The 27,010-nt window shown below is 38.1% G+C and overlaps 1 protein-coding gene across 1 annotated transcript in view; it reads left to right on the forward strand.

Annotated features, from left to right (window-relative positions):
• LOC118593285 (pyrin and HIN domain-containing protein 1-like) overlaps positions 1-26,446 on the forward strand; it is a 33,784-nt gene extending 7,338 nt beyond the window's left edge. The window contains 8 exon segments of the mRNA XM_036202654.1: positions 21,166-21,839; positions 22,174-22,367; positions 23,255-23,265; positions 23,363-23,443; positions 23,445-23,483; positions 23,485-23,781; positions 25,689-25,877; positions 26,411-26,446. Of these exon segments, the coding sequence (XP_036058547.1) occupies positions 21,166-21,839; positions 22,174-22,367; positions 23,255-23,265; positions 23,363-23,443; positions 23,445-23,483; positions 23,485-23,781; positions 25,689-25,877; positions 26,411-26,446 (1,521 nt within the window).
• Positions 26,447-27,010: the final 564 nt, after the last annotated feature.

Here is a 27,010-nt window from a genome sequence, read left to right on the forward strand (position 1 = left end):
AATCGTATAATGAAAATAAATTCAGAAAGATTCAAAAGCTGTTATATGTTTAGCTAAATGATAAAAACTATCTCATTTCTCAAAGCTGAGAGATAATTTGGCAAGTTTTGGGTTAATTAGGGTGTTTTTTTCAAATTATGATTCCCTGATTTGTAGAGTGAATCTATTTAGTCTTAACAATAAAATCCTGGAGTCACATTTCAAGGGTAAAAGTTGAAAGGTCAGAGAAGAAGAGTAACCAGTCACCTGAAACTTCTTACATCTAGGAAATCACTGAGGGAATGGGGAGATCCTGTCTCTATGAATCCTCAGAGTAAAGGGGGCTGAGATTCTGTCCTTATAGCCTTACATTCCTGTCTCCACCTCCCTAGTGCTGTAACTACAAGCATACACCACCAACACCGGGCTTTGTTTCTTTTTCAGACTTGTTTGACCTCCTGTAGCCTAAATTAGCCTTGAACTCCTGATCTTCCTGCTTCCTCCACCCAAGTGCTAAGATTAAAGATATGTGCCACCACTGCCTGGCCTCTACATTTAACTACTGGCAAGCTCCACTCTCTGATCTCCACAAAAGCTTTATTTGTCAGAACACAAACAAAATATCACACAATACTGATTCTTGTACTGGACCAGAGACTAAAACTTACAGAACCTTGGGGTCTTCCCCTATAACATTCAAATACTTTCTGTTGCAGAGGGGGATGAACAGAAACAGTAAGTTCCCAAGGATGTTGTGGGCAAATCAGACCACAATGTGCTAAAATCCACAATCTTAGTCATACTTATACACATGTGGGATTCATTTTCCAGGTGTTTTTTTACACAGTTACTATTATAACATAAACAGAAAAAATACAAGGGACCACTTGTTCATTCACACAGAAAAGCTCTTACAGTACCATCATTCTCAGACTCTCAGCCAAATGTCCAAACCTGCCTCCATGGCAGCTGTACCAGCAAAGCCTTGTCTTCCTCCTCCCAACCTCCCTGCTGTGTGAGACCCTGCACCTCAGTCTTTCCCTCAGGGACTGCAGCTCTTTCCTCTCCACTGTAGCTCTGTGACACTCCCTACCCTCCACCTATACTCAAGCCTGTAGGGGTGACCAGTTAATTCTATAGTCCCCAGCAAGAGAACAAAGATGACTCCAAGGACAGAGAGGCATTTAAGAGATAGGACAGAGTGGAAAAAGGGATGTGACTCATGCTGACTAGTCAGTGGGAATGTAGACAGAAGTGTGGAACCATCTGTGTTACAACAGATCTGACCTCATAATTTTCTTCCTTAAGGTCATCAATGCCAGAAGGAAAGTCATTCAACCCTGATTGAGTTATGAAACCCTCTTTCGACAATGTGGATGCCAATGATACTGTTTACAGAAAGAAGACCCAAGTCCAGAAAATAAATGTATCTATGACCTGTGGAAATACCATACCTATGAAAGCAAGCTCTTAATTCTAGGAAATGGTGGTTTCCTATATTCTTTATATATTTTTGTATTATCTAAAGTCCATGTTTTATATCTATAACTTTGCTAATTGTTAATCTAAATCTTTTATATGTAAAAGTTTTTAAAAAGTCATTTTCTGTAAAGCAGTGATTACTCAGAAACATGTTTCAAACATTTGAGAGTTGCTATAAAATAAAAATTTAGTGGCCTGCACATAAAACTGTGGAATACAGGCTTCAAGTGTATTGTTGAAGGACAAATCATGTTCAAGAACAAACAGGAAGTGTCTTGCCCAGAAAAACCAAGGCATTATTAATACACAGGTGAATGTTGAATTCAACCTTGAATGCAGTTACCAAAACTATGTGCTGAAGACAGGACAAGTCTTAAGACCCTTTTAACTGAGTATATGTGACTTTATTGTAGAGTTTCATTATTTGACAAAGAATCCTCAAATGTGGGGTTTTAGAGTGAGGAATACTATCTGTAACAGTAAGGAATCTCAGCTCCAATTCTAAAATGAAATGTCACTGAAAACCTAGAGAGGAAAATGAGGAAGCCCTATGATAAAGGTAATAAGAAATTAGCCAGGGTGCCCAGAGGGGCCTTGCTGGAGTATTGTTCACTCCTCTCACTTCTGGGAAAAAATACCTGACCTAAGCGACTGAAGGTAGAATGGGTTTATTTTTGCTCACAGTTTAATGGTAGAACAGGGTGAGATGTCTGCTCAGAACTTTTACGGCACAGAGGATGCTGGGAAGAAGGACAGACTCCCATGGAGACACAGAAAAAGAATGACATGTAGGAGATGAGGTAAGAGCCATGAGCAAGTAATTAATAGACGTAGCTTAATTTAAATTATAAGAACTAGCTGAAAACAAGCCTAAGCTATCATAATTAATAATATTTCTCCTTGTCGTGATAAAGAGCTGGCTGGAAGGACAGAGAAAGACTTACTACAAACCTCACAACTTATTGTCAGTTTTTCTTTAAAATATTCAAGTGTATATCCATGGATTAGTGCTACTCACAGCCTTGGTCAGAGAACTTCCTTTTTGCAGGGAGTTTTTTTTTTTAAATATCCCTTTACACTTTGTGAATATATGTCACTGTGAGTGGTTTAATACAGAAAGTGACTGGCCAGTAGCCGGACAATACAAGGTTGGGCAGGGGAACCAAACTAAGGACACTGGGAAGAGAAAGGCGAAGTTAAGTCAGGTGCCAGATGCAGAAGAAGCAATATGGGAGGTTCATAAATGAGGTAAAAGGGCTTTGGGGCAGCACATAGATTAATAAAAATAGGTTCATTTCAGTTGTAAGAGTGAATTAGTAATAAGCCAGACCTATCTGATGAGCATTTATAATTAATATTAAGTCTCTGAGTGGTTGTTTCAGAGCAGCAGCTGGGGCAGGAAAACTCCAAGTACTGCTGTTGCTGTCAGTTCCAGAAAGTAAGAACTGGGATCATGCTTGGTGACTCTGATCTTTGGTTCCTTAATTAGTGGGTATTGGGCTCTCCTTTTTCTTATTTTAATTTTTTTCTCCTTTTTTATTTATTATATTTGTGTTTCAATTTTACACATCAGCCATGGGTTCCCCTGTCCTCCCCTTTCCTGCCCCCGCCCCCACCTTCCTCCCAGCCCCTCCCCCCCATTCCTATCTTCCAGGGCCAAGACTCCCCTGGGGATTCAATTCAACCTGGTGGATTCTGTACAGGCAGGTCCAGTCCCCTCCTTCCAGGCTGAGCAAAGTGTCCCTGTGTAAGCCCAAGGTTCCAAACAGCCAGCTCATGCACTAAGGACAGGTCCGGGTCCCACTGCCTGGGTGCCTCCCAAAGAGTTCAAGCTATTCAATTGTCTCACTTATCCAGAGGGCCTGATCCAGTTGGGGGCTCCACAGCTTTTGGTTCATAATTCATCTGTTTCCATTAGTTTGGCTATTTGTCCCTGTGCTTTTCCAATCTTGGTCTCAACAATTCACACTCTTACAGTCCCTCCCCTTTCTCTACAATTGGACTCCTGGAGCTCCTCCACCTGCTCAGCTCTGTCTGGACCAAGTGCACTGATGGGCTCTCCTTTTTAACTGGAACTTCCTTGAGCAAAAAGACACCAGTCACACAGCCAGCCAATGACCCTCATATCAACTCTGACTGCTTAGAACACTGTACAGATATCATGAATAAACTGCAATTTTAGCTCAAGGGCTTCAGCTTTCAAAGATGCAATTACAGTGTTATTTTTCAAATACTTTCTGTCAGACTTTTCTTTCTGTCATAAAGCTTGAGGAATGTACATGAACTGCGAATCATTTCCATCTAGCTCGACCAGAGCTTCCTCAACACCTAACAAGAAGACTCCTATGATTGGTGCAATTAGGAATTTCACTTGTATGTGATGTACACTGTGTCATCTACAGAAATCCTCTCCAGCTATTATCAGCAAGCAGCTTATCATCACAGTGTGGGCTGGGAGAAGCTGTCCTCTCAACATCCTTATAGAAGCTCAAAATTAGTTCCAGTATGGTGCTACTAGGGCTAACACAATCAACTACAAATTGGATTAAATAAGGAAGACAATTCAAGACATGAAAGATGAAGTTAACAAAGAAATAGAATCACTAAGAAAAAACTAATCCAAAGCAAAACTCAAAATGAAAAATTTGGGAAGTCAAATTCAAAGAAAAAGCCTCACCAACAGATTAAAAGAAATAGAGAGGAAATTTTGGGTCTTGAAGATAAGGTAGAAGCAATGGATATCTCTGCCAAGGAAAATATTAAATCTGAAGGAATGCAGACACAAAACAGCTAGGAAATCTGGGATACTATGGCACAGAAAATTCATATGAATAATAGATATAGAGGAAGAAGGAAAAAACCAGGTCAAAGTCATAGGAAAAATTATAACAAAGGCATAGCTAAATTGCTGCTGTAAGGAGAGAGATGCTTATCAGGGTGCATAGGCATGCAGAACATGAAGTAAACAGGAAGAAAAAGAAACTCTGTCTGAGATATAATAATTCAAACATTAAATTTACCGAAGACAGAAAGGCTATTAAAAGCTACAAGGTAAAAAGACCACTTATAAAGGCAGACCTATTAGAATAACACTTGACTTTCCAAAGGAAACTCTGAACAAACAAAAAAAGGTCTGGGCAAATGTCTTAAAACTGAAAGACCACAGATGTCATCCTAGACTACTATACCCAGCAAAAATATCAATCACCATCTACAGAGAAAGAAAACATTTCATGATTAAAAACTCATTTTAACAATTTCTCTATACTAATCCAACTTCATAGAGAACACTACAAGAAAAACTTCCATATGAAGGGTCAATACACCAAAGAGGACACAAGGAATAAACAATCCTAGAACAGTTCCTCAAAATTGGGAAAATCAAATCCACTCTATCAAAATAACAGAATTAATAAATACTTTTCAACAATGATTTCAATATTAATGGCCTCTATTCCTCCAATAAAAAGACACAGACTAACAGATTAGATTAGAAATCAGGATTTATCTTTCTGCGGCATTCAAAAACCATACTCCACCGCCAAAGACAGACATCAATTTAGGGTAGAAAATGGAAAAAAGTATTCTAAGTAAATGGAACCAAGTAGCAAGCAGAATATGGTAACTATTTTAATATTTGATTCAAATAGACTTCAAGCCAAAACTAATCAGAAGTAAAAGGAAAGGGCACTACATAATCTTTAAAGGAAAACAAAACAACAACAAAAATTAGAGGTCTTTACATTTATGCACCAAGCATTCAATTTCATAAAAGAAATACTTCTTCAGCTAAAGTATCATATATTCAGCTTAGCACTGTGATAGTGGGTGACTTCAATATACCACTCTAATCAAAAAATAGGTCATCCAGATAAGAAAATAACAGATAACCTGTGGAGAAAAGTAAACTTCTAAATCAAATGTACATAACATATAAGTAAAGAACATTTCAACCACAACCAAATACTTTTTCCTCAGAAGTCCATGGAACTTTCTCCACAATTTACCACATATTGGATACAAAGCAAGTCTTATCAGACATAGGAAAATCGAAGGAACACCCAGTATCTATTCTGACCACCATTGATTAAATCTGGATATCAATAATAAAAACAATAGGAAGAACACAAACTAATAGAAGCTAAACAACTATCAACTGTAAGAAAACTGAACAAAACAGAAATCAAGAAGGAAATTAAACACTTTTTAGAATAGAATTAAAATAAATATACAACTTAACAAAATCTATAAGAAACAATGAATGCAATTCTAAGACGTAGCACTAAGTATCTATTTAAAAAACTGGAAAGGTATCATATTAATAATTTAATGATATATTTCAAAGCTCCAGAAAAACAATCAAGAATAAATACTCAAAGTTGGTAGACAGAATGAAATAATGAAACTCTGAACTCTATGAAATAGAAGATATATATATGTATGTATGTATGAACATCATTAAAACAAGAGTTAGTTCTTTGAGAAAAATCTAAGAGACTGACAAACCTTTAGACAAATTAACCCAAGAAAACTCTCTAGTTTCTAGTGGATAGAAATTAATTAAATTAGAGCTGTGAAGGGAAGAATTACAACAGATACTGATGAAATTCAAAGAATCACAAGAATGTACTTTAAAATTCTGTATTCTACCCAACTGGGAAATCTAAAGAAATGGATGAATTATTTGATATATATGAACTTCTAATTTTAAATCAAGATTTAAAAAACAATATAAATAGATCAATAACCCCTGGTAAAATAGACACAGTAATTTAAAAGCTCCCAACCCACAGATAATCCCAGGGTCATATCAGTACAGAATATTACCAGATCTCCAAAGAAGAGCTACCATTAATACTCCTCAAATAATTCTGCAAAGTAGAAAATCAAAGAACATCTTTAATCCTTTTTATGAATCTGTTAAGTAAATATCAAGACCAAAAAAAAAAAAAAAAAAGTCAATGGGAAAGGAAATCTATTGACCAAAAACTTTTATGAACACAGTATAAAAAATTATCCATATAATACTTGGAAACACTCTCCAAAAACACATAAAAAAGATTATTGACCAAGGTTAAGTTGGCTTCAACCCAGAGATGAATGAATGGTTCAACATATGTAAATCAAAAAACGTGATCCACCATATGAACAGACTAAACGATAAAAATCACATGATCATCTCATTATATTCAGAAAAGACCTTGGACAAAATCCAACATCCCTTCATGATAGAAGGCCTGGAAAGACTAGGGCAGAATAATAGGACAATTTACAGCATCCAACTAAAAGGACAGAAGCTCAAAGCATTCCCACTTTTTAAGAACAGACAAGGATGTCTACTCTCCATACCTAGTCAATATAGTACAGCAAGTCTTAGCTAGAGCAATATGAAAACAGAAGGAAATAAAGAAGAAACAAATAGAAAAAGAAGTAAAAGTGCCCTTACTACAGAAATATACTCATCAAAGTAGCACTTTACAAAGTAAACACACAAAACCCAGGAACCTTCAAATGATAATCAGTCTGAAAAAGAAATTTGGATTTATGCTGAGGTCTTTGTTCCATTTGGGGTTGAATTTTGGGCAGGGTGATAAGTATAGATCTACTTGCATTCTTCTCCATGCAGACAGTTCAACAAACACCAAATATTTAAATCTTTTTATCAGTGTGTTTTTCTGTAACACACACATTTTCCCGCATGTGTTTCTATAACACACACACACACACACACACACACACACACACACACACACACCACACACAGAGAGAGAGAGAGAGAGAGAGAGAGAGAGAGAGACAGACAGACAGACAGACAGACAGACAGACAGACAGACAGACAGAGAAAGACAGACAAAGAGACAGAGAAAGAGCATTTTGATGATGTTGAGCAGGTAGGTAGATGGGGTGGATCTGGGAGGAGTTGGGTTGGGGAAAGACTATGAAAAAGATTTACTGTGTGAAATATTATTTTTAGAGCCAATATGTAACAAAAAATTAAAAAAGGAATCAGGGAAGTGGCATCATGACAGCAAAGGCGCATGCAGCAGAGCAGCAGTGACATGTAGACAGCAGAGGGCAAGATGAACCTGGCCAGGTTGCAGGCTTCCTGAGGGGCAGCTGAACAGTATAAGGACAACGGTCTCAACTGGAAACAGCAGGATGGCAGAAGTGGAGAAGATGATGAAGTATCAAAGGCATAGAGAGCTAGAGGAGAGAAACTGCAGGTTCTGTGCATAGGAAGACTTCCTGAGGGCTGGTGAGCTTTTGGAGGCAAGATTCTCAGTTATCCTAAACCTAAAATTGTTAACACTGGCTGCTATCAAAGACTGAAAACTCCCTAAATCTAATCTCTCCATGAAGCTACAATTCCAGGCCAAGTGATGCTGAGTTCCTAAGCCTTCAAGAGTTGTAAGAGTATGAAGGCAAAGGGTATGAATGGCACAGATCTTTCTACACATGGGCTATAGAGCCCGGATGCTCAAGACTGGAAAGAAAATGGCAGTATAAGAGAGCATGATTAGTAGCCTGCTACATTTTCTATGTCAAATCTGAGGGCACAAGAGCTAACAAAGATCAGCTTTTGAAAACCTTCTCTTGTGCCTCTATGCCCATCCATGTGAAGCATGTGACCCTAACACACTGGATGAAAACACTGCAGAAACATGATCCTGTTTGGAGATCAGCTGGGGTAAACTCACCACAATCCACTGTCTGGCAGCATTTGTTCTGTGTCTCAAATTACATTAGAAATCAGAGATTCCCTCACTCTCCTTGATAGAAAAACACCAGGATGATGGATACTTCAGGTCCCTGATGTTACCAACACTAAGAGCTTTGCTACAGTTGTCAAGGCTTCCATGTTGTTATTGCATAGGCCCACTATACCTGCTGGGTTTATGCATAAATACCATACATGGTGCAGAAATACTAAGAAATCATTAACTTAGTCACTAAAGGAAAGCTGCTTAGCCTTTGTCTAGAGGGCAGCCGATTTCCATTAATCATTCATTAGATTTCAAGTGTGTAATTCAATTCTTCTCAGATTTTTTTTTTGGGGGTGGTGGCTGGGAGAGCTATTTTAACTATTATTGATTGAGAGAATTCTTTAGTAAATTCTTTTTAATTTTCTTTATTTTTTATTAAGAAAAAAATTGTAATTCATTTTTATACACCAATCAAAGACCCGCTTCCTCACTGCTCCTGCTCCCACCCAGCCTCCCCTCCCAACCCACCTCCCACTCCCTCCCACAAGAAGGCAAGGGCTCCCATGGGGAGGCACATCCAGTAGAGACAAGTCCAATCCCTTCCTTCTGCCTCAAGGCTGCAAGAGGTGTCCCCTCATAGGCAGTGGGCTCCAAAAAGCCCACTCATGCACCAGGGATGGATTCTGATCCTACAGCCAGGGGCCCTCCCAAGCAGATCAGGCTACACAATTGTCTTGCAATGCAGAGGGCCTCACTCAGTCCCATCCAAACTCCACAGCCATTGATCTAACTTTCATGAGTTCCTATTAGTTTGGTTTGTTTCTCTCTGCGGGTTTCCCCATCATGATCTTGTTTTACTTGCTCTAGAATTCCTCTGAAGAATCTCAAATGGCTAAAAGACATTTAAGAATTTGATCAGTATCCTTAGACATCAAGAAGATGTAAATAAAAACAACTCTGAGATACCATCTTACACCAGTCAGAATGGTTAAGATCGAAAGCACTGCTGACAGCTTATGCTGGAGAGGATGTACAGCAAAGGGAAAACTCCTCCACTGTTGGTGGGAGTGCAAACTGGTATATTCACTTTGGAAATCAGTGTGGAAGCTTCTCAGAAAATTGGGAATCAAATTTTCTCAAGACCCAGCTATACCACTCTTGGGTATGTACCAAAGGTATATTCAATTGGGTATGTTCAATCATAGCACAGGGATACATGCTCAACTATGTTCATAGCAGCATTATTCGTAATAGCCAGAAACTGGAAACAACCTAGATGCCCCTCAACTGAAGAACTGATTAAGAAAATGTGACACATATACAAAATAGTGTACTACTCAGCAGAGAAAAACAATGACATCATGAAACATGCAGGCTTTATTAATTATTAAACCAAGATTAACTGCACTACATACCTTCTTCTACCCAGAAAACATATTCAGTTCTTGGTGGCAATAGACACCTGCTGAATTTTCCTCTTTCCACCTTCACCCTGAGGAGAAAAGAGGGAGAAGTGTCTGGGCAGCTCACACTTGCCTTTACAGATGTTACTTTTATTCAGAGAAATGTGATTCTCAGTGATTCATGGATAAAGCTGTTGGACATAAAGAGTTAAGGTTGGAACATCCACCCATGAAGACATGGAAGAAAAAAATTGACCAAAGCAGACCTTTGTTTTTCATAGTGATTAAAAGCATACTTAGTACTAGAAGACAATCCAATCTTGCTAAATTGGGGAAATAGAAAGCTAAGAATAATGGGAGCAGACCTCATTTTTGCAACCCTCCTCTCAGAGGAATAGGAGAGTGCAAGGCATCCAAGATTGCTCAACTTGAAGTGAAATGAAATGACTCTGACCAATGTCATTCTTCCCATCTTTAAAAATACTTCATGTTCTTGGCATTTAAGAGATGGCAACACCCCTGTCCAATCTCATAGTGATTTTTCTTCTACTTAAATGAAATTAGCCCTATTCCTATCCTTTCAGACAAACTAGGATCTGGACACTGCTGAAGAAATTTCCAAGAAGGTAAGTCCTATGCCTGCTAGAGTTGAGAACTCTGTGGAATCCACAAGAGCACAGGAAAAATCAGTGCTGCTTCCTTCAGAGAAGAGTGGAGGGAGCATATCTGGTGCCAGTTGCTCTCAGGGCAGTGAACCCAGAGCAGCTAGGATCTGATGCTTTGCTAGGGGAGATGGCAGACATCCTTATTCCACCCTTACTGGGGCCTGAGTCAACAAAGTGCATTTTGATTACAGCAGATAATAAAATAGCTTTCTATATAAATATGAGTATATAGAAAATGAGGAGAAGGGTTTATTTATCTTTGCTGGAGACTAATAAGAAACGTGTTGGCTTTGTTGAATGACTGGATAAACAATTGGATAGTGACATCAAACAATTACTGTGATTAGTATTTGGTGAAAATATATTAGGACATGGAGATTTCCTCTAGTATTCCGATATTGTACAGCATGTGAAACAATGGACATGCATAGTACAAAGCTCTTCAGATTCACAGTTATTCAAGTACATCTATTTTTAATCATCCACACACATACGTATCATTAATTTTTACATCAGCAGCATCTCACCCACAGTGAGTTAGTTTCTGTCACCTTGAACATTGTTTTCTTTTTTAGATTGTTTGACTTGTTTTTTAATTTTCTCTGGAAAATGTAGGGTGCTGAGGGAGAGTTAATTAGAAATATATATCTATTGCCTACTTCTAGAATATTTTAAAGACTTTCCATGTACCCTTTAGAGTTCTTAATGTGTACTTGAACAGAGTATTTCAGAAGTTGATTTCAGAGAAGTCCATATATAAGGATATCTCTCTTGGTGTATCATTTATATTTCTCAAACTTTCTAATTTTTTTGCATATGTTTATACCATTAATTTAGTAATTGAAAAATATACTGCTGTATCTGTTGAAATATTGTTGGTTTTATGAGATTCACAGATGAGTACGCTCTTTCACTACATATGAAGAAGATATGTGTGCATTTGCAAATTTGGAACAAAATATGTTCCATGTTGCTATTTATTATGGTTCTATCAAGAAACATAAAATACTAAGAAATAACATACACTATTATTGTATATAAATTCAACATTTATAGTATTATGTCTTTATGAGGAAATATTCTGTTGTTGTTGTTGTTGTTGTTTTTCAACTTGACACAAGATAAAATTATCTGGGCTGAAATACCCAAGTTGAGAAAATGCATCCTTCCAAATTGCCTGTAGGAAAGTGTGTAGGGCATATTCTTGATTAATGATTGATGTGAGTGTGTATCTCATTAGTGCAATGCCACTCATGTGCAGGTGGTCCTAACTGCTGAACAAACCATGAGAATCAAGTGAGAAAGCAGTGTTCCTCATGACTTCTGCTACAGTTCCAGCCTTGAGTTCCTACTCTAACTTTTTTCAATAAAGGACTATGATATGGAAGTGCAAATTATATGAATCCTTTCTTCCCAAGTTTTCTTTGGTCATGGTGTTTTATCTCAGCAATAGAACCTGTAACTAAGATAGAATTTGGTACTGGGTTTGTGGGATATTATTGTAACACACCTGACTGTGTTTTAGGAATGATTATGAAAGAAATTTGTAGCTTTGGGACATAAAGGCCAATGAGTGTTTAGAGAAAAATGAACTATTTGGGGAACTTATAATATAATGCAGAGGGCAGTGCAGATTATTGAAGCCGGGCTTAGAAATTTCAGAAGAAAGATTGAGAGTCACTTAAAGAATCTACTGAAGCCACTCAATTTTTTGAATTACAAATCTCTGATTCTGGTTAGCAAGGACTCAAAAACTGGCTGAGATTAAGAAGAGACCAGCATTATTGAGGTATAATCTGGGAAGTGTCTTCTCACTGTCAGTACACAGAAGTGGAAGTTATGATCCAGAGGGGGAAAAGGCTGTCCCTTGTGCTGACAACCAAACTTTGTAATGTGAAATACTCACCCAGTTGGTACTGGTTTTGGAGGCATGGTGGGGGGGGATGCTCATAAGGAATAGCTGAGGCTTGTCACTGTGAAAGCCTATGAAAGGCTATTAATGAAGACACAACCCAGGTCAATTGGGACCTCAGAATTTTTGAGATGTGGGTACAATGGGATGACACCAAGAATAGCGGCAGGTGTGGAGGGAGGTAGCTTAAGCACAAGAGAACCACTATGTGTACTTGGATGGGAGAGGAAGAGATAAGGAGATGCAAAGGCCCTTTGCAGACCAGAGAATCTTGTACATTCTTTAATTTTTATTTTGTTTTGTTTTAAATAAAATTATGACCAGGTTTTCCCCTCTTGGGATAACAAGGTAGGTAACTCATTTTTTATTTTGTAAGAGCTCACTGTTTTGATATTTTAAATTTTTAAAGACTTTAAAATATAGAGGCTTTGGAAATTTTTGAGAGGCTTTGAAATTTGGAAGTCTTTGGGTGTTTTAAAGAGACTGAAAATTTAAAGTGTTTAGCTTTTCAGCAGTGAGGATGAACACATATTGATATCCAGAATCTAGTGGGCATAGATGGCATTGATGCATGTATGCTATGTTATATAATACTCAAAATTCTACTGAGGTTGAGATGATTAGTCCACATTCAAAAGCAACATTTCAAAAACAAAATGAATGATCTCATATAAATGGAACCCATCAAATTACACATAGTCTCTGTCATCACATATCTGGTTATATATTAAATAGTTGCGTTTTCACAAGTATCAACTCAAATAAAAGCTTTCTGTTTTAATTTTCTGTGGGATCTGAAGATCAATCAGTATTGTACAGAAATTAGAATGCTGCTCTGAAGAAGGGACTTTTACTGTTGAGAATCAGTTTTAATCTCCCTCTTGAATATCTAGATGATCTATTTTTTTAATGTCTTATGGTTTACAGAGTATGTCTTTTTCTCAAATTCTTCACCATCCCTGTCATGTGTCCTTGTGTGAATATTCTGTTCACCCTTGGTTTTCTTTGAGTGTGGATGATGTTCAAGTTTTCTCAAAAAAGAGAAGCAATTGACAGCCCTAGATCTTTAGGACCCAAATGAACTGATGTCCATACAGGCATAATTCCCAAACTGAGATGACATACATTGAATATTGGACTCATTCCAATCTCTGAAGACCACCAAGGAAGTATGTAAAATGTGAATGAGGTACAAAGCAAGATGCTAGATCCACTGGGGAATTTGGGGAATTTCCAGAAAGTCAAATTTTGTTGCTTTTAATTTTCTAATTTTTTGTTATTATTTCTTTACAAATTTTTATGAATGGAGTTGAAAGACCTGTGGACATAATAATAAGTTTAATTCTACTCCTATTTCACAGCATAACATTAGGAGGTTCTCCACTGGGAACTATGAGTAGTCTACTCGCAGGTTTTCCGTCTCAGTAATGGTGCTAGCAGGTATGGGTTTCCACTCATACAGGCCTTAGATCAAATCATGAAATGGATGGTTAATCCCACAACATTCATGACACTATTGCACCAGTGAGCATGTTTTACCAGACTGGTTGTTACTGTACCTCCAAAGATGAAAACCTGAGCAAGGTTAATAATTATTTTGCCCCTCCAGTACGGTGCCTAGTACTTCCCAGAACTGGAAAATCTAGACAGTAGGATGAGGCTTCCAGGTGGGTATCAAGTTGATTTCTCCATGTACTGTAACTCAAGAATGTGGTGTCTCTGCAATAGAGTCTTATCATAAAGTTCTGGAGTGTATCCAAGATCAATGTCAATAGGCTATATGTTGGGGGAATCTATGAGAACTGACTAGCCAATAACTTCAAGAGAGAAAATTCATTCCTAGCACTGGGTTTTTTGTTACCTGTGGTGTCTAGTAGAAATATTGTTGATATACTGTAGAATAACTTCATGTAAATTTTTGATTGATATGTATTTAACAAAAGGTAGATAGATAGATAGATAGATAGATGTATAGATTGTGTGTGTGTGTGTGTGTGTGTGTGTGTGTGTGTGTGTGTGTGTGTGTATGGAAGCTTCTATAGCAATAGATTTCCATCTTAGTGTTAGAATTATAAATTAGTGATAGGTACTCCTTTTTCTACATCTTCCACTATCATCTACTCCAACATCATTTAATTCTTAAGTTTTCAAAGTTTATGAAAAGTTTGCAGAGAAAGAAATGTGAGAACGCCTTCCAAGCAATGAAAAAGACATTAGACATACCATAAACCTTGAACATAAGAGTGTATTTTGCCCTAATAAAACCAGTCCCAAAAGGTCAAAAAGAGTATATTTTGTATATTTTGAAGTACGTGATCTCACGAATAAAAATAAACATAAATTGCAGAGTGCAGATTATTCAAGTACTTCCAATATATTTTAAGAGGAAAGAATATTTTTAATAAGATAGAAAACCATTAAAAGATCTAGGAAGGCCTGGCGGTGGTAGCACACGACTTTAATCCCAGCTCTCTGGAGGCAGAGTCAGGCAGATCTCTGTGAGTTCGAGGCCAGCCTGGGCTACCAAGTGAGTTCCAGGACAGGCTCCAAAGCAACACAGAGAAACCCTGTCTCGAAAAACAAAACAAACAAACAAACCAGAAAAGATCTAGGAAGGATTTAAGCATGACATGGAGGTAGAAAATAGTGTGTATGAACAAACAGAATCACTAAGTCATTCCTGATAGGATAAAATGAGGAAACTACTGACACAATTCCATCCAATAAATTCTAGGGTGCTGCTCTGAAAAGTATGTAGATGTAGGAGAAATTGACAGTAACATGAGCACAGAGGACCCAAAGATCACAATCCAAGGCCAGGAAAGACAGGATGCTAATGAGGGGTGTTTGAAGCAAAGCCTAGTGGACAAGGGTCAGTGGGTCAGCATGGTCATCTTATTTCAGTCATTGTTCATCCAGGTACACTGTAATAGGATGCAGTCCATTTGCATATACGTCACTTTAGAATGAGAAAAATCAGAAACCCACAGGCAGATATCCAGGAATAGTCTCCAGAACTAAACAAGAATGGAAAAGGGCCAGGCAGTGGTGGAGCACACCTTTAATCCCAGCACTTGGGAGGCAGAGGCAGGAGGATCTCTGTGAGTTCGAGGCCAGCCTGGTCTCCAAAGCAAGTTCTAGGAAAGGCACAAAACTACACAGAGAAACCCTGTCTCGACAAAAAAAAAAAAAAAAAAGAAAAAGAAAAAAAAAAAGAATGGAAAAGGGATCCAGGTTATTAACACTCATAGCCCAGATTCTAAACACTGCAACAATTACTGATTCCAACACTTTTCTTCCAAAACAAGTGGTCTAAGTCACCTAACATGGCTTATGAGGAAGAATATCCTACACTTGTTTATTAATACAGAAGTTCTACATGAAATATGCACAGCTTATGTTTAACTCTGTTTTTCTCTCACATGCAATTATGGACATTATCAATACATGTCATCCACTCACAAAGAATAAACTTGTTTTGAAATTGTCTATATATGTTTGTAATCCTATGTCTATTTTCATCACTTAGGATTGTCCATAATTTTAGAGATAATGAGTGAATACAAGACAATTGTTCTTCAACAAGGATTAGAAGATGTGGCTGTGGATGACTACCAGTTTAGAAAAATCAAGTCCTTACTAAGAAAAGAATTAAATCTAACAAAAAAGACGCAAAATGATTATGACAGAATTCAGATGGCTGACCTGTTGGAGGACACATTCCCAGAAGATGCTGGACTGGACAAACTGATAGAAGTGTGTCAAATCATTAAAGGACTTGAAGACCTTGCTCAAAGGCTTAAAACAGAGAGATCCAAAGGTAACATGGGAACACCCTGGACACTCATCCCTTCTCCACCCTCCCCAAACTTTCTGGCTCCCTGCAGAGGTCAGAACTGATATGTTGCTTTCCCAGTGTGCACCTTAGAAATTATGGGGGTTGGCGTATTTCTGATGTCAACAAATGATGATTACAAGAAATCCTTTCTTACAAAGAAACTTGATATATTTTAGGGTAGACATCTTTTGAATTGGGGATGAAGGAAAAAAAGTAGTTGCTGAGATAGGTTAGAACACCCAACATGGTAGAAAAATTAGAAAATGATATAGACAAGTGATGGACTAAAATTTGAAAAAAATCATGTCCCACATTTAAATAGAGTATATATAATATTTGATTAACAATCTTACCCATTCATTAATAACTTTTCCAGTAAGAAATTTGATCTAATATTTAAGTAGAAGCCTGCATTTTAAAGATGTGAAGAAGTTTCTCTTTATAAAGTCACTGGGTTTAAAAAATATTGCATATACTGGCACACAACTCTGACCTGAGAATTTAGCGTAAGGAGGCCCAGTCAAGGAGACCTGCAAATTGAGAATACACTGAGTTATATAGAAAGATATATATTCCCAATATAGAAGTCCAAATACAATTTCACTACTTTGTTACATCAAATATCAAAACATAATTATTTTCCTTTTTCTATGATTTGGAATGATTGTCCTTAGAATGTAACCTATTGCTATTATAATAAAAGTTTCATGTTTGTAAATCAGTCTGTGGAATAAGAGGGCTAGGACAGGGTTGTACTGATTAAAACTGAAGTTTCCAAGAAGAAGAAGGAGAAGACTGGAAAAGTTGAACCCACTACACCTGGGATGGGCAAAGAATCCCCTGAGGTACTGCCTGTATGGGACATGGTACCACTGGTGACCTTCTGGCCAGGTAAGGCCTCTGCAGCAGAAGTAAACACAGAGAAACAAGTAGAGACTAAGTAGCTCTTGAAATTTTTGCAGGATATTTGATCACACTGTACACCCTGAAATTGTGTTATTTACTTGGGGGAAGAAAAAAAAAAAAACGGTTTCTAGGTCTGGTGTGGCTCAGCCCCAGAACACAGCTTTATTCCAATATCTTTCTGCTTGAATAGTGTAAATTGTGTTAAATCAAGTCAAGCACAGGTTCAGAGGCAGAGCAAGTTAACAGGAAGTGAACATTATCGAGAGAAAGAAACAGAGAGTAAGAGGAAGTCGGGAGGATAGTAGGAGGAAGCACAGGAAGGAGAAGTGAGGGACACTGAGTGTGAGCGGTTTTGGTTTGTGATGTCTTAGGGAAAGGGGGATTATGGGACACTTGTGGAATAGGAAAGTCAGCTGGGTGCTCCCTCTGCCTCTGTGAGCTAGCAAGCTGTTGCCCCAACATCTGGCTCCTGAATCTTTTTGGTAAAATTGAACAATTGAGGGTTTTTGTTTATTTGTTTGTTTTCATTTTTCTTTATTAAGAAATTTTCTAACTCTACATGCCACCCACAGATGCCATCTCCTCCCTCCTCCAACCCCCATTGAGGTTTATTTAAAAACAACGTGAAATCATTATCTTTCTATAAATTTATTAATGAAAATGGAATAAATTATCAATATAATTAAAAAAGAAAATAAATAATTCTGAATGAGCTTCAGTCATCTTAACCACTTCCCAGGGTTTACTGTGTTTTCTTTATCCCAACAGTTAAGAAGCAAAAGAAAGGAAAAAACGAAACTGCAGTGAAAAAAAGAAAGCAAGAAGAACCCAGTAGTTCCCGATCTCTTTCCACCATAATGAATCAGCCATGAGCAAGACCTCTGCACAGGTAAGGTGGTGGCTAGTCTCCCACAAAACAAGTTTCTCCCCAGGTTCTTCCCCTTCTTAACTCTTTAGGAAGATTCAGCACTCTATCTATCTAGCCCAACGGTCTAGTGAGAACAGGTTCTAAGTCAACAAATTCATAGGGACCTGCCACTCCTTCAGTGTCAGGTGTACAATGTCTGTAACTCGCGCAGTATAACCTCCAGGGATGCAAACAAAACAAATCACAATGTGACTATTTAAACATCATTTACTGAAATAGCAGTTGCTTTGGGGTGTGGCTTTTAAAAAGATTACATTAAATATGGACTTTATAATTCTACAACTAATACTATTCTGCCACCACAGGGATAAGTAGGATGAGATAAATATAATTTTTCTACTCCTCTATGAGACAACCCTATATGACTTAGTTAGGGTTTCTATTGCTTTGAAGAGATGTCACAAGAACAGCAACTCTTATTTTTGCATACATTCAGAGGGTTAGTCCATTATTGTCATAGTGGGAAGCATGTCAGTGTGCAGGCAGACATTGTGCTGACGAGGTAGTGTAGAGTTCTACATCTCCACAGGCAGCAGTAAGAGAGAGTGGCACTGGACCTGGCTTGAGCATCTGAAACCTCAAGGCCCAAACCTCAGTGACACACTTCCTCCAACAAACCACACCTACTCCAACAAGGACACATCTGCTAATACTGAGACTCTCTGTCTGATGACGAAGCATTCAAATAAATGAGTCAATGTTGTCAGTCTTATTCAAACTACCACTCCATATGATCCATCTGTTAAGAATGAGGTGTGCACAATGACACAAATATAATTAGAATCCAGTAATAAAACTAAGATTTTTTCCTCTAAATAGTCAAAGCCTTATTGCCTTCCATAAAGAAGAGAATATACAACCAGTTCTTTCTCGTTCAGGCAATGTACTGCATAAGCTCCTTCTAATGGCATGGGACACAAGTTAAGCCAGACATTGGTTGGCCACTCCTACATGTCCTGTGCCACCATTGTCCACAGGTCTTGAAAGGATAGATTGTAGGTCAAGAGTTTTGTGGCTAAATGGGTGTTCAAGTTTCTCTTTAGGTAGCCTGCTGAGTACTTTCCCATGAGCACAGAGAACCCTTGCCGAGGAGGGGAATGAAAGATTGTTGATATCAGAAGGGATGGAGCACACCAGGAGAATATGGCCCACAGAACAACTAGTAGGGCTCATATGGGAGTCACAGAGACTGAAGTGTCTGTATCATGTCCTCTGTGTATAGACTAAGATTCTTATATTCCTTGAAATATTACGTTTTACTTAATACTAAAGACATTACTAAGGGCTAGGGATAAAACCATATGGAAAAGTACAACTTAGCATGTACAAAGCTTGGGGCTCAATTTCCCACACATGGGAAAAAAATTAATAAGGAAAGGCAAACATTATTCTTTTAGAAAAAGAGAAAACAAACCACAAAAACTGAAGGTGGCAAGAAAAGGAAGCTTACCCAGGAGCAGACTCAGTTTCTAGAGTATTCAGGATGCAACCCACAAAAAGATGAATGTTGTCTCCAGACTCCTCAGAAGCCTCCACCAACACCAACCAGCAGTTCCTCAAACAAGATACCACTTTCCTGTTCCCAATGCTTGCTCCTTCCCAAAGCACATCTCTGGGTTCACCACAACCTTGGAAAAACATGTCACTGATCCCCTACTGCAAAGATTTTCCTCTTATTATTAAATAGCTCAGTAAGTTATGTAATCATGTATCACAGCCTCTGTGGTATTGAACAGGTAAGTATTTATGAAGTGATTTCTAATGTTGTCAACCAACTTTCTGCTTAGGGTACAGAAAGAAAGAGGGGGGACAGACAGGGACTAACACAAGAATGTATCCGTCCCCATTGCCTAGTTTCTTCTCAGACATTTTCCCTTTCCTGGTGACCCAACTCCAGAGGTTATTTTCACCATTCTATGCTCTTCTCAGTAGGTTTTTTTTGACACATTCAGTTTCTTTGCTTGGAAGTTTTTATCCCTGTCCATTCACTGACCAAATATTGTATAACTGTAATGGTCACTTTTGCTGAGAGTCAGCTCCAGACCATCCCAGGCACACACTAAACACTCCCAGCCATTGCTCATCAAAGAGAACAGCTTCCTGTTCCCATTTTAATGCATTTTAATATAATTACAACAACCATAACCTATATATGTATATATATATTCCATTCATCATGCATGTATTTTGGGATCAGTATTGCAATGTACACAAATATCCTTATTTTATTGCATGAACACTCCATGTGACCAGCAGTTAATCTTTTTAACAGGCACAGTCCTGTTATTTAGCATGGGAACTCCTTAGGCACATCTAATTAACCATGTTTGTAAATGATGACAGCAATATATTTCAAAATGTACACAAGCCTGGAAAATAGGCTACAGTTAGTAATACTTTGGGCTTGAAAGGAGTCAGCTTTATAACCATTGTAGCATTTTAGAAGAATATTTACCTTTAAAGAGCAAAAACAGTAAAAATGGCCATTACAATTAAACAATTTGCATATTAACTCACCTTCAGTTATAAAGCAAATTTTATAATATTTACATTTTTACTTCTAAGATTTTAAAAGTGAAATGAGGATCCCCTAACTAGATCTGTTGCCTAAGTACAAGTATTTCTCACATATGTAGAAGGTGTTTTTTTTCTTTCTTTTTTTTTTTTTTAGTTTTTAATTGGAAGGGAAAGTTCATGGTGTTTTCTTTTCTTTTTTTTTTTTGGCTTTTTTAAAATTTAACTGGAGTAATGGTCATTTTAAAGAACTAAATACAGGATTGAATGAGTCTAGATGGCCTTCAGGCATGCTAGTCCAGCACGCTGTCAACTGAGCTACATCCCCATCCACCAAAATCCATCTATGAGGGTATTTGTACCACAGTTTCAATCACCTCACCTGGAAGTGTGGAGCATGGTCTCTCTGTGTACAATAAGGATTGAATATTTGATGGACTGAAAAGTCTACCTGAAAAAAGTACACAAAGAGCCAATTTTACTACAAACTTCATTTCCCACAAGATAACACTAAAAGCTGAATGAGGACAAATAATATCAGCTTTGTAAGACCCTTTGAGCTAGTATTCTATCCCAGCACAGTGAAAATTCAATACCTAGCTTTTAACAGAAGTTGTAATATTGATGAGTAAGAGTGGAAGCTAGGTGTAGGAAATACCTAAGTTTGTTCTGACATACTTCTTTCAGCTCAGTAAAAAGATGACAGGGTAAAAGTTCTCTTTTGAAAAGAGAAAGTGAAAAGATGAGTTTGGTCTTATTTTCAAAAACCAATAAGCAATACTAAAAAAATATCTCAATCCTATTTTCCTTAAAAACACAAACATCAAAAAACAGAGTACCATAGAGACACACGTTTCCCAGAAAAAACACCAGCTTCTAGAATTTTCAGCAACCAGCAACTTTTCAGCTGCCAATAAACTCCAGACTCTTCCAGAAGTTGCAGCAGCCGCAGCTTCACCTAACAACCTCCAGACTTCTCAGAGACCTCTAGGAACATGCTTCACTTTGAAAATGTCGTCAGGCTCTCCAGCACCACTTTGCCAGAATTTTCCAATGTCTCCAGCATCAGACTCCAGCATTCATCTGAACTCTCCAGTGCCTCTAACACTGTCCAGTGGTGTCCAGGCTCCTGATGTACCTCCAGCAACAATATCTGGTAATAGCTGGGTCCCTCACATGCCTTCAGAAACACTGTCCAGCTCTTTCAGTGTTCCTCAGATGTCTCCAGTATCAGTGTCCAGCAGTGCCCAGAATATTCACATACCTACAGCAGCAACAGTCAAAAGCAAACAGTCTCCTCACAGTCCTCAAGTAACAACATCCAGACCTGCCCAAAACCCTAAAGGGCCTTCAGCAACATTGAGAAGTGAAGCCCAGTCCAGAACGATGACTCCAGCAATATTCAGGTTCCCCATGCTCTTCCAGAAGCAGTACCCAGAAATGACAGCACCACCCACACATCTCAAAGAGCAACATCCAGTGGCACTCAGACTCTTAACTCTGCTACAGTAAGAGCACCCAGGAATGCCAATGTCCCAGGTCCCTTAGGAACAGGACATGTTTGTTTCCTGGCTTCTTCGGCTTCTCCAGCAACAGCATCTAGTAGTCTCCAGACTTCTCAGGTACGTCTACCAACAACGTGCAACAGTCTTCCAGCTCCTCAGGTTTCCATACCAATAGGAACAAACAGGGTCTAGACCACTGAAACACACCCAGGAACAGCATCCAACATAATCCAGGCTCTTCATGCTCCTCCACTGACAGAGTCCAGAAGTGTGTGCACCACTCAAGTATCTCAAGGAGTATCATATGGTACTAGACAAGCTCTTCCCTATCCTAAAGTAAGAGCATCACAGAGGGTACATGCTCCTCAGTTGCCTTCAGCAACAGCATTAGAAGGTCTCCTGGCTCCACGTGGATCTCTACCAACAGCATCCAGCAGTCTCCTGCATCCGCAGGTGTCCCCAGCAACGGCATCCAGTGCTCTCCAGGCTCCTCTGGTGACTCCAGCAACAAGAAGCAGCCATCCATCAGGGGTAAAACTTCCTGTTCTCGCAGTATAATGACAGAGATTAGCACAAACTTGGAAGGTTTCTTCATTAATCTACTTGTACACATAATCTTTTATTCAAATAATCAATCATTTTATTGTGTTTAGTTACTGATCCTTCCCTACATTCAACTTTAAAATGCTTTATATGCTCTATCCCATTAAGAAAATGCCTGACTCAGTGTTTGCCTGATCATGCCTTATTTAATTTTACACTTTGAACTTTTTGTCAAGATATTATTTTCATATTGTGAATTGCTGAAACAGTTATAATGAAAATGTGCTTGCTGAAGTTAGAACACATTGATAAGGAATCAGAGTTAAACCCTACCACACACAGAGTGGTCTGTATGTTTCCAAGTCGTATTTCAGAGAGTGCTACCAGTTATAGCTGCCTCCCTGAGCTGGTAGCCAGGTTGGCCGTGACTGCCAACATTCTTCTTTCAGCCCTACAGTGTTGCCTCCATTTCATAGTGCTCTTCTGATGCTCAGAAATGGAATGGGATACTGACAAGGCAGGTTATCAAAGTAAGATGACTTCAGGACTTTTTCTGATGCTGGGATTCTCCTCCATGACCTCTGTTAGGGAAAAAGAAGAGCTGTTAGCTTGAACCCTTTTTGTTTAATAATATTGAGGGCATCTTCATGGGGCTGCCTACCTAGCCATTTTACAAGAAATCTCTGACTGTTAGACAAATTTTGTAATTGGAATCTTCAAAATGTTCCTACATAGAAGACTTGACTAGAACATGGAGTTCTTGGGTTCATTCCCCATAACTACAAGTATTATCCACTTATCTACCAGGAATGATTAGTATTAAGTGGAATCACTAAGTAGTGAATTAGGTAAGTCTCCATTTCTTCCTTTTTTAGGGTATAGTATGGCAATCTTTGTCTAGATGTTCTACTCTAAACTCTCTGGAATTGTGCCTCATGATCTGACTGAACTATGCATGTTTATCCTGTGTGTGTTTTATGTAGACACCAAGGTGTGGAAACTTACCAAAGGAGCCTTCTAAGGTGAAAGGTCACCATCGAGTTCCCAAAGAAGTGGTGGTGTTGAAAAGTAACAAAACCATTTACTTATGATTTGATTGATGACAAAAAGGATGTTCCATGCCACAGTGGCTACTGAGACTGAAATCTTCAGAGTGAAGGTTTTTGACACAGCCCTAAAGAACAAGTTCATTCCACAAAAGATCATCGCCATATCAGATTATTTTGGCGCCAATGGGTTTCTGGAGATATATGGAGCCTCCTGTGTGTCTGATGTCAATGTTAACCAAATGATGGTTATCTCAAATACACTGAGGAAAAGAGCCAATGGAACTCCTAAAATTGAGAATCTTTTCTCTCAAACAAAAGGGACATATGTGAATGGAGAGTTTGTGGTAACTAAGGTAAGCCATCCATTATTTGTAGAATGCCTTTGCATTCTGAGATTTTAGGTTTTAACTTGGCACTAGAATTTGCTCAACTTACTTAACACAGGAAATAATCACCTTTCATATCAGAAAGAGATGAGTAAGGTTTCCATACTTTGGGTATTGGGATAGTCTCTTACCATTCCTCTCCTCAAGGTACCACCATGAGAATTCTTTACAAGGAGATTCATCAATATCCTTTGTCACTTTCCTGGCTGACAATCCATCTATAGCCATCCTATTCCCAGACACTGTTCAGTTTATAGCACACTTTCCTTTTAGATTTTATTTCTTTCATAGTTTCCTAACCCATCTCATTGGCAACTCAGTTGTGAATGAAGAGTCAAACTCATAGTCTAGATACAGTTTGCAATGATGAGAATAAAAAAACATATAGACAATTCTGCCCTAGAATGAAGCCATGTCCAACAAATCAGGATTATTTCTTTGATGTGTTCTCATCACATTCTTTACTTTTTATCAAGATCTTTTAACAGAGTGAATAATATTTTAAATAGTGAAACAGGAGTTTAACAAACTAGTTTAATTTCACAATTTATCACTAGGCACAATGAAAGTGAGGAAATTTAAGGAATTCTGTGACTTTTGAATGTTTCTTTAAGTGCCCATGTACTCATTAGTATGCTTGCTTGTTCAATGTGTGATTTCACAATTCATTGTGTATGAATCCGTCATGGCTTTTTCCTTTTATCTATGCTGTTATTGACTGTACTGCTACATTTGCTTACACAATTAAAAGTAAACTACGTGGGACAAAAACTAAACCACCAGGAATATTGCTGTAGATTTAACTTTTGAGAGATTGGGAAGGAGTAGACGGAAATGATGTGTGCACTGAGCAAATGTGATCCATTTAAACAGGAGGTGTGTGTGTGTGTGTGTGTGTGTGTGTGTGTGTGTGTGTGTGACTGTCTGTCTTGTGTGACTGTGTATTTTTTCTCATGCTATTTCTTTTTTATTTCTGTTGCTTTGTACATTTTGTTTTATTCTTGTTGATTTCTCTTCTTTGTTTTCTTAAAAGAGAGAGAAAGAAGGGATGGAGTTGTAAATGTGGGGAGGAGAGGATTGTGTTAGAGGATGTAGGGGAGAGGAAACTATGATTATAATATGATATATGAAAATAACTTTATTTTCAATAAAAAGTGAAATAAATTAAATGAAAAGGGACTTATAATAGTCTTTGTCAGACTCATAATGAGCCAAAAGCAGCCTTTTCTTCTCTGGCCTCCTGGATGTAACTAAGAAACCTGAAATGGTAACTAAATGGGGTTTGCTGTGTATTTTTTTCATTTTTGATCCCTTACTTTGGAACCTGAAGAAATCTCAGCTATTCTGACATGTTCCCACTAGTACCTAGGAAGACACTCATTTGTTCTGAAGACACGCAGCAGATGAAGACTCAAGTAGGTAAAACTTAAAAGTGGGTACCAAGGGCTTCAGTGATGTCCCATCATTAGGGCTAGGCACACAGAACCCCAGAGTGATTTCCAAGAAAAGATTTGTTCACCATAGCATGTTAAACTCTTCCATTCACGTAATTCTATTTTGTCAGTTATTCTTTTATTTTGTCTGTGAGGGTTGAGAGAAACACAAAGCCATGAAAGTAGTGTGGAAGTCAGAAGGAGCTCCACAAATGAGTTCTCCCCTTCCACTATAAGTCCTGGGGATTGAGTGGTAGTCTGACTTGCCAACAAGCATCCTTACCCACTGAGCCATCTCACTGGCCTTTTACCTAAGATTCTAAACCCAAGAGCCACACTTGCCTTGTCAGGGACAGGTTTATGCTAACACTCTATTGTTTCTCATAGAAGTGATAAGCTTTCACATATTTCCTAAAAGATGAATGTTAACTTGTTTCTCAGAAAAATGAGTGGAATGACTTCATTTACTATGGGGTTGAAGATGATACCGGGAAAATGGAAGTGGTGGTCTATGGACGACTGACCAGTATCAAGTGTGAGCCAGGCAATAAAGTTCAACTCATCTGCTTCCAATTGACCTCAAGAGAAGATACATGGCAGCTGAAGTCTGTAAGGCACAGTTACATGCAGGTGTGTGCTTTGGGAAATAAAATTTTTCCTAAGGATCATATATTTCAATCTCCTGAAGGCCAGGGTGGCCTTGAACTACTGATCTTCCTGCTTATTTTTTTCCCAAATTCTGGCAATAATGGTGTGTGCCATCAGTGCCTGGCCTCTATGGTTAACTAGTGGTTGGTTCAACCTTCTGATCTCCAGGCAAGCTTTATTTCTCAGAACACAAACAAAATGTCACACAACACTGACTTTTCAAATTGACCAAAGATTATACACAAAGAATCTTGGGGTCTTCATCTGTAACTATCAAATACTTTTGCTGCAGAGGATGATGAATAGAAACCATAAGTTCCCAAGGATGCCCTGAGTCAATCAGACCACAATGTACTAAAATCCACAATCCTTGTAATGCTTACACACTGTGTGGGATTCATTTTACACTTAAAACAAAAGGCCACCATTGCAATGTAAACAGTTAGTAGGAATGTAAAGAGAAGTGTGAACCATCTGAATTTCAACTGCTCTGACCTCATCTTTTTTTCTTTAAGATTATCAATGCCAGAAGGAGAGACACTCAATCCTGATTCAGTTATGAAAATGTCTCTAGAATAATACTTCTGACAACGGGGATGCCAAGGATATTATTTATGAAGATAAGATCCAAGTCCAGAAAGTAAATGTATATATGACCTGTTGAAATACCATACCTATGAAAGCCAACTTTTGTTTGTTTGTTTGTTTGTTTGTTTTTTCAAGAGGAGATTTCTCTGCTTAGTCCTTGCTATCCTGGAAATCACTTTGTAAACCAATTTGTCCTGGAACTCAGAGATCTGCCTGCTTCTGCCTTCCAAGTGCTGGGATGAAAGGCATGTGACACCACCGCCCTGCCTGCTTTATATCTAGGAAATGGTGCTTTCTTATATTCTTTATACATTTTTGCATTATCTAAATTCCATATTTTGTATCTAAACTTCTATGATTCTTAATCTATAAGTTTTATATAAAAAACATAAAAAATTTTTTGATAAAGCAGTGACTCCTTGGGAATATCTTTAAACCATTTGAAGTTGCTCTAAAATAAAATATTAGTGATCTGCAGATAAAACTATGGAATACAGGCTTCAAGTGTGATGTTTAATGGACAAACC

This window comes from Onychomys torridus, chromosome 11 (assembly GCF_903995425.1).
Source record: "Onychomys torridus chromosome 11, mOncTor1.1, whole genome shotgun sequence".
Classification (NCBI taxonomy): Eukaryota; Metazoa; Chordata; class Mammalia; order Rodentia; family Cricetidae; genus Onychomys; species Onychomys torridus.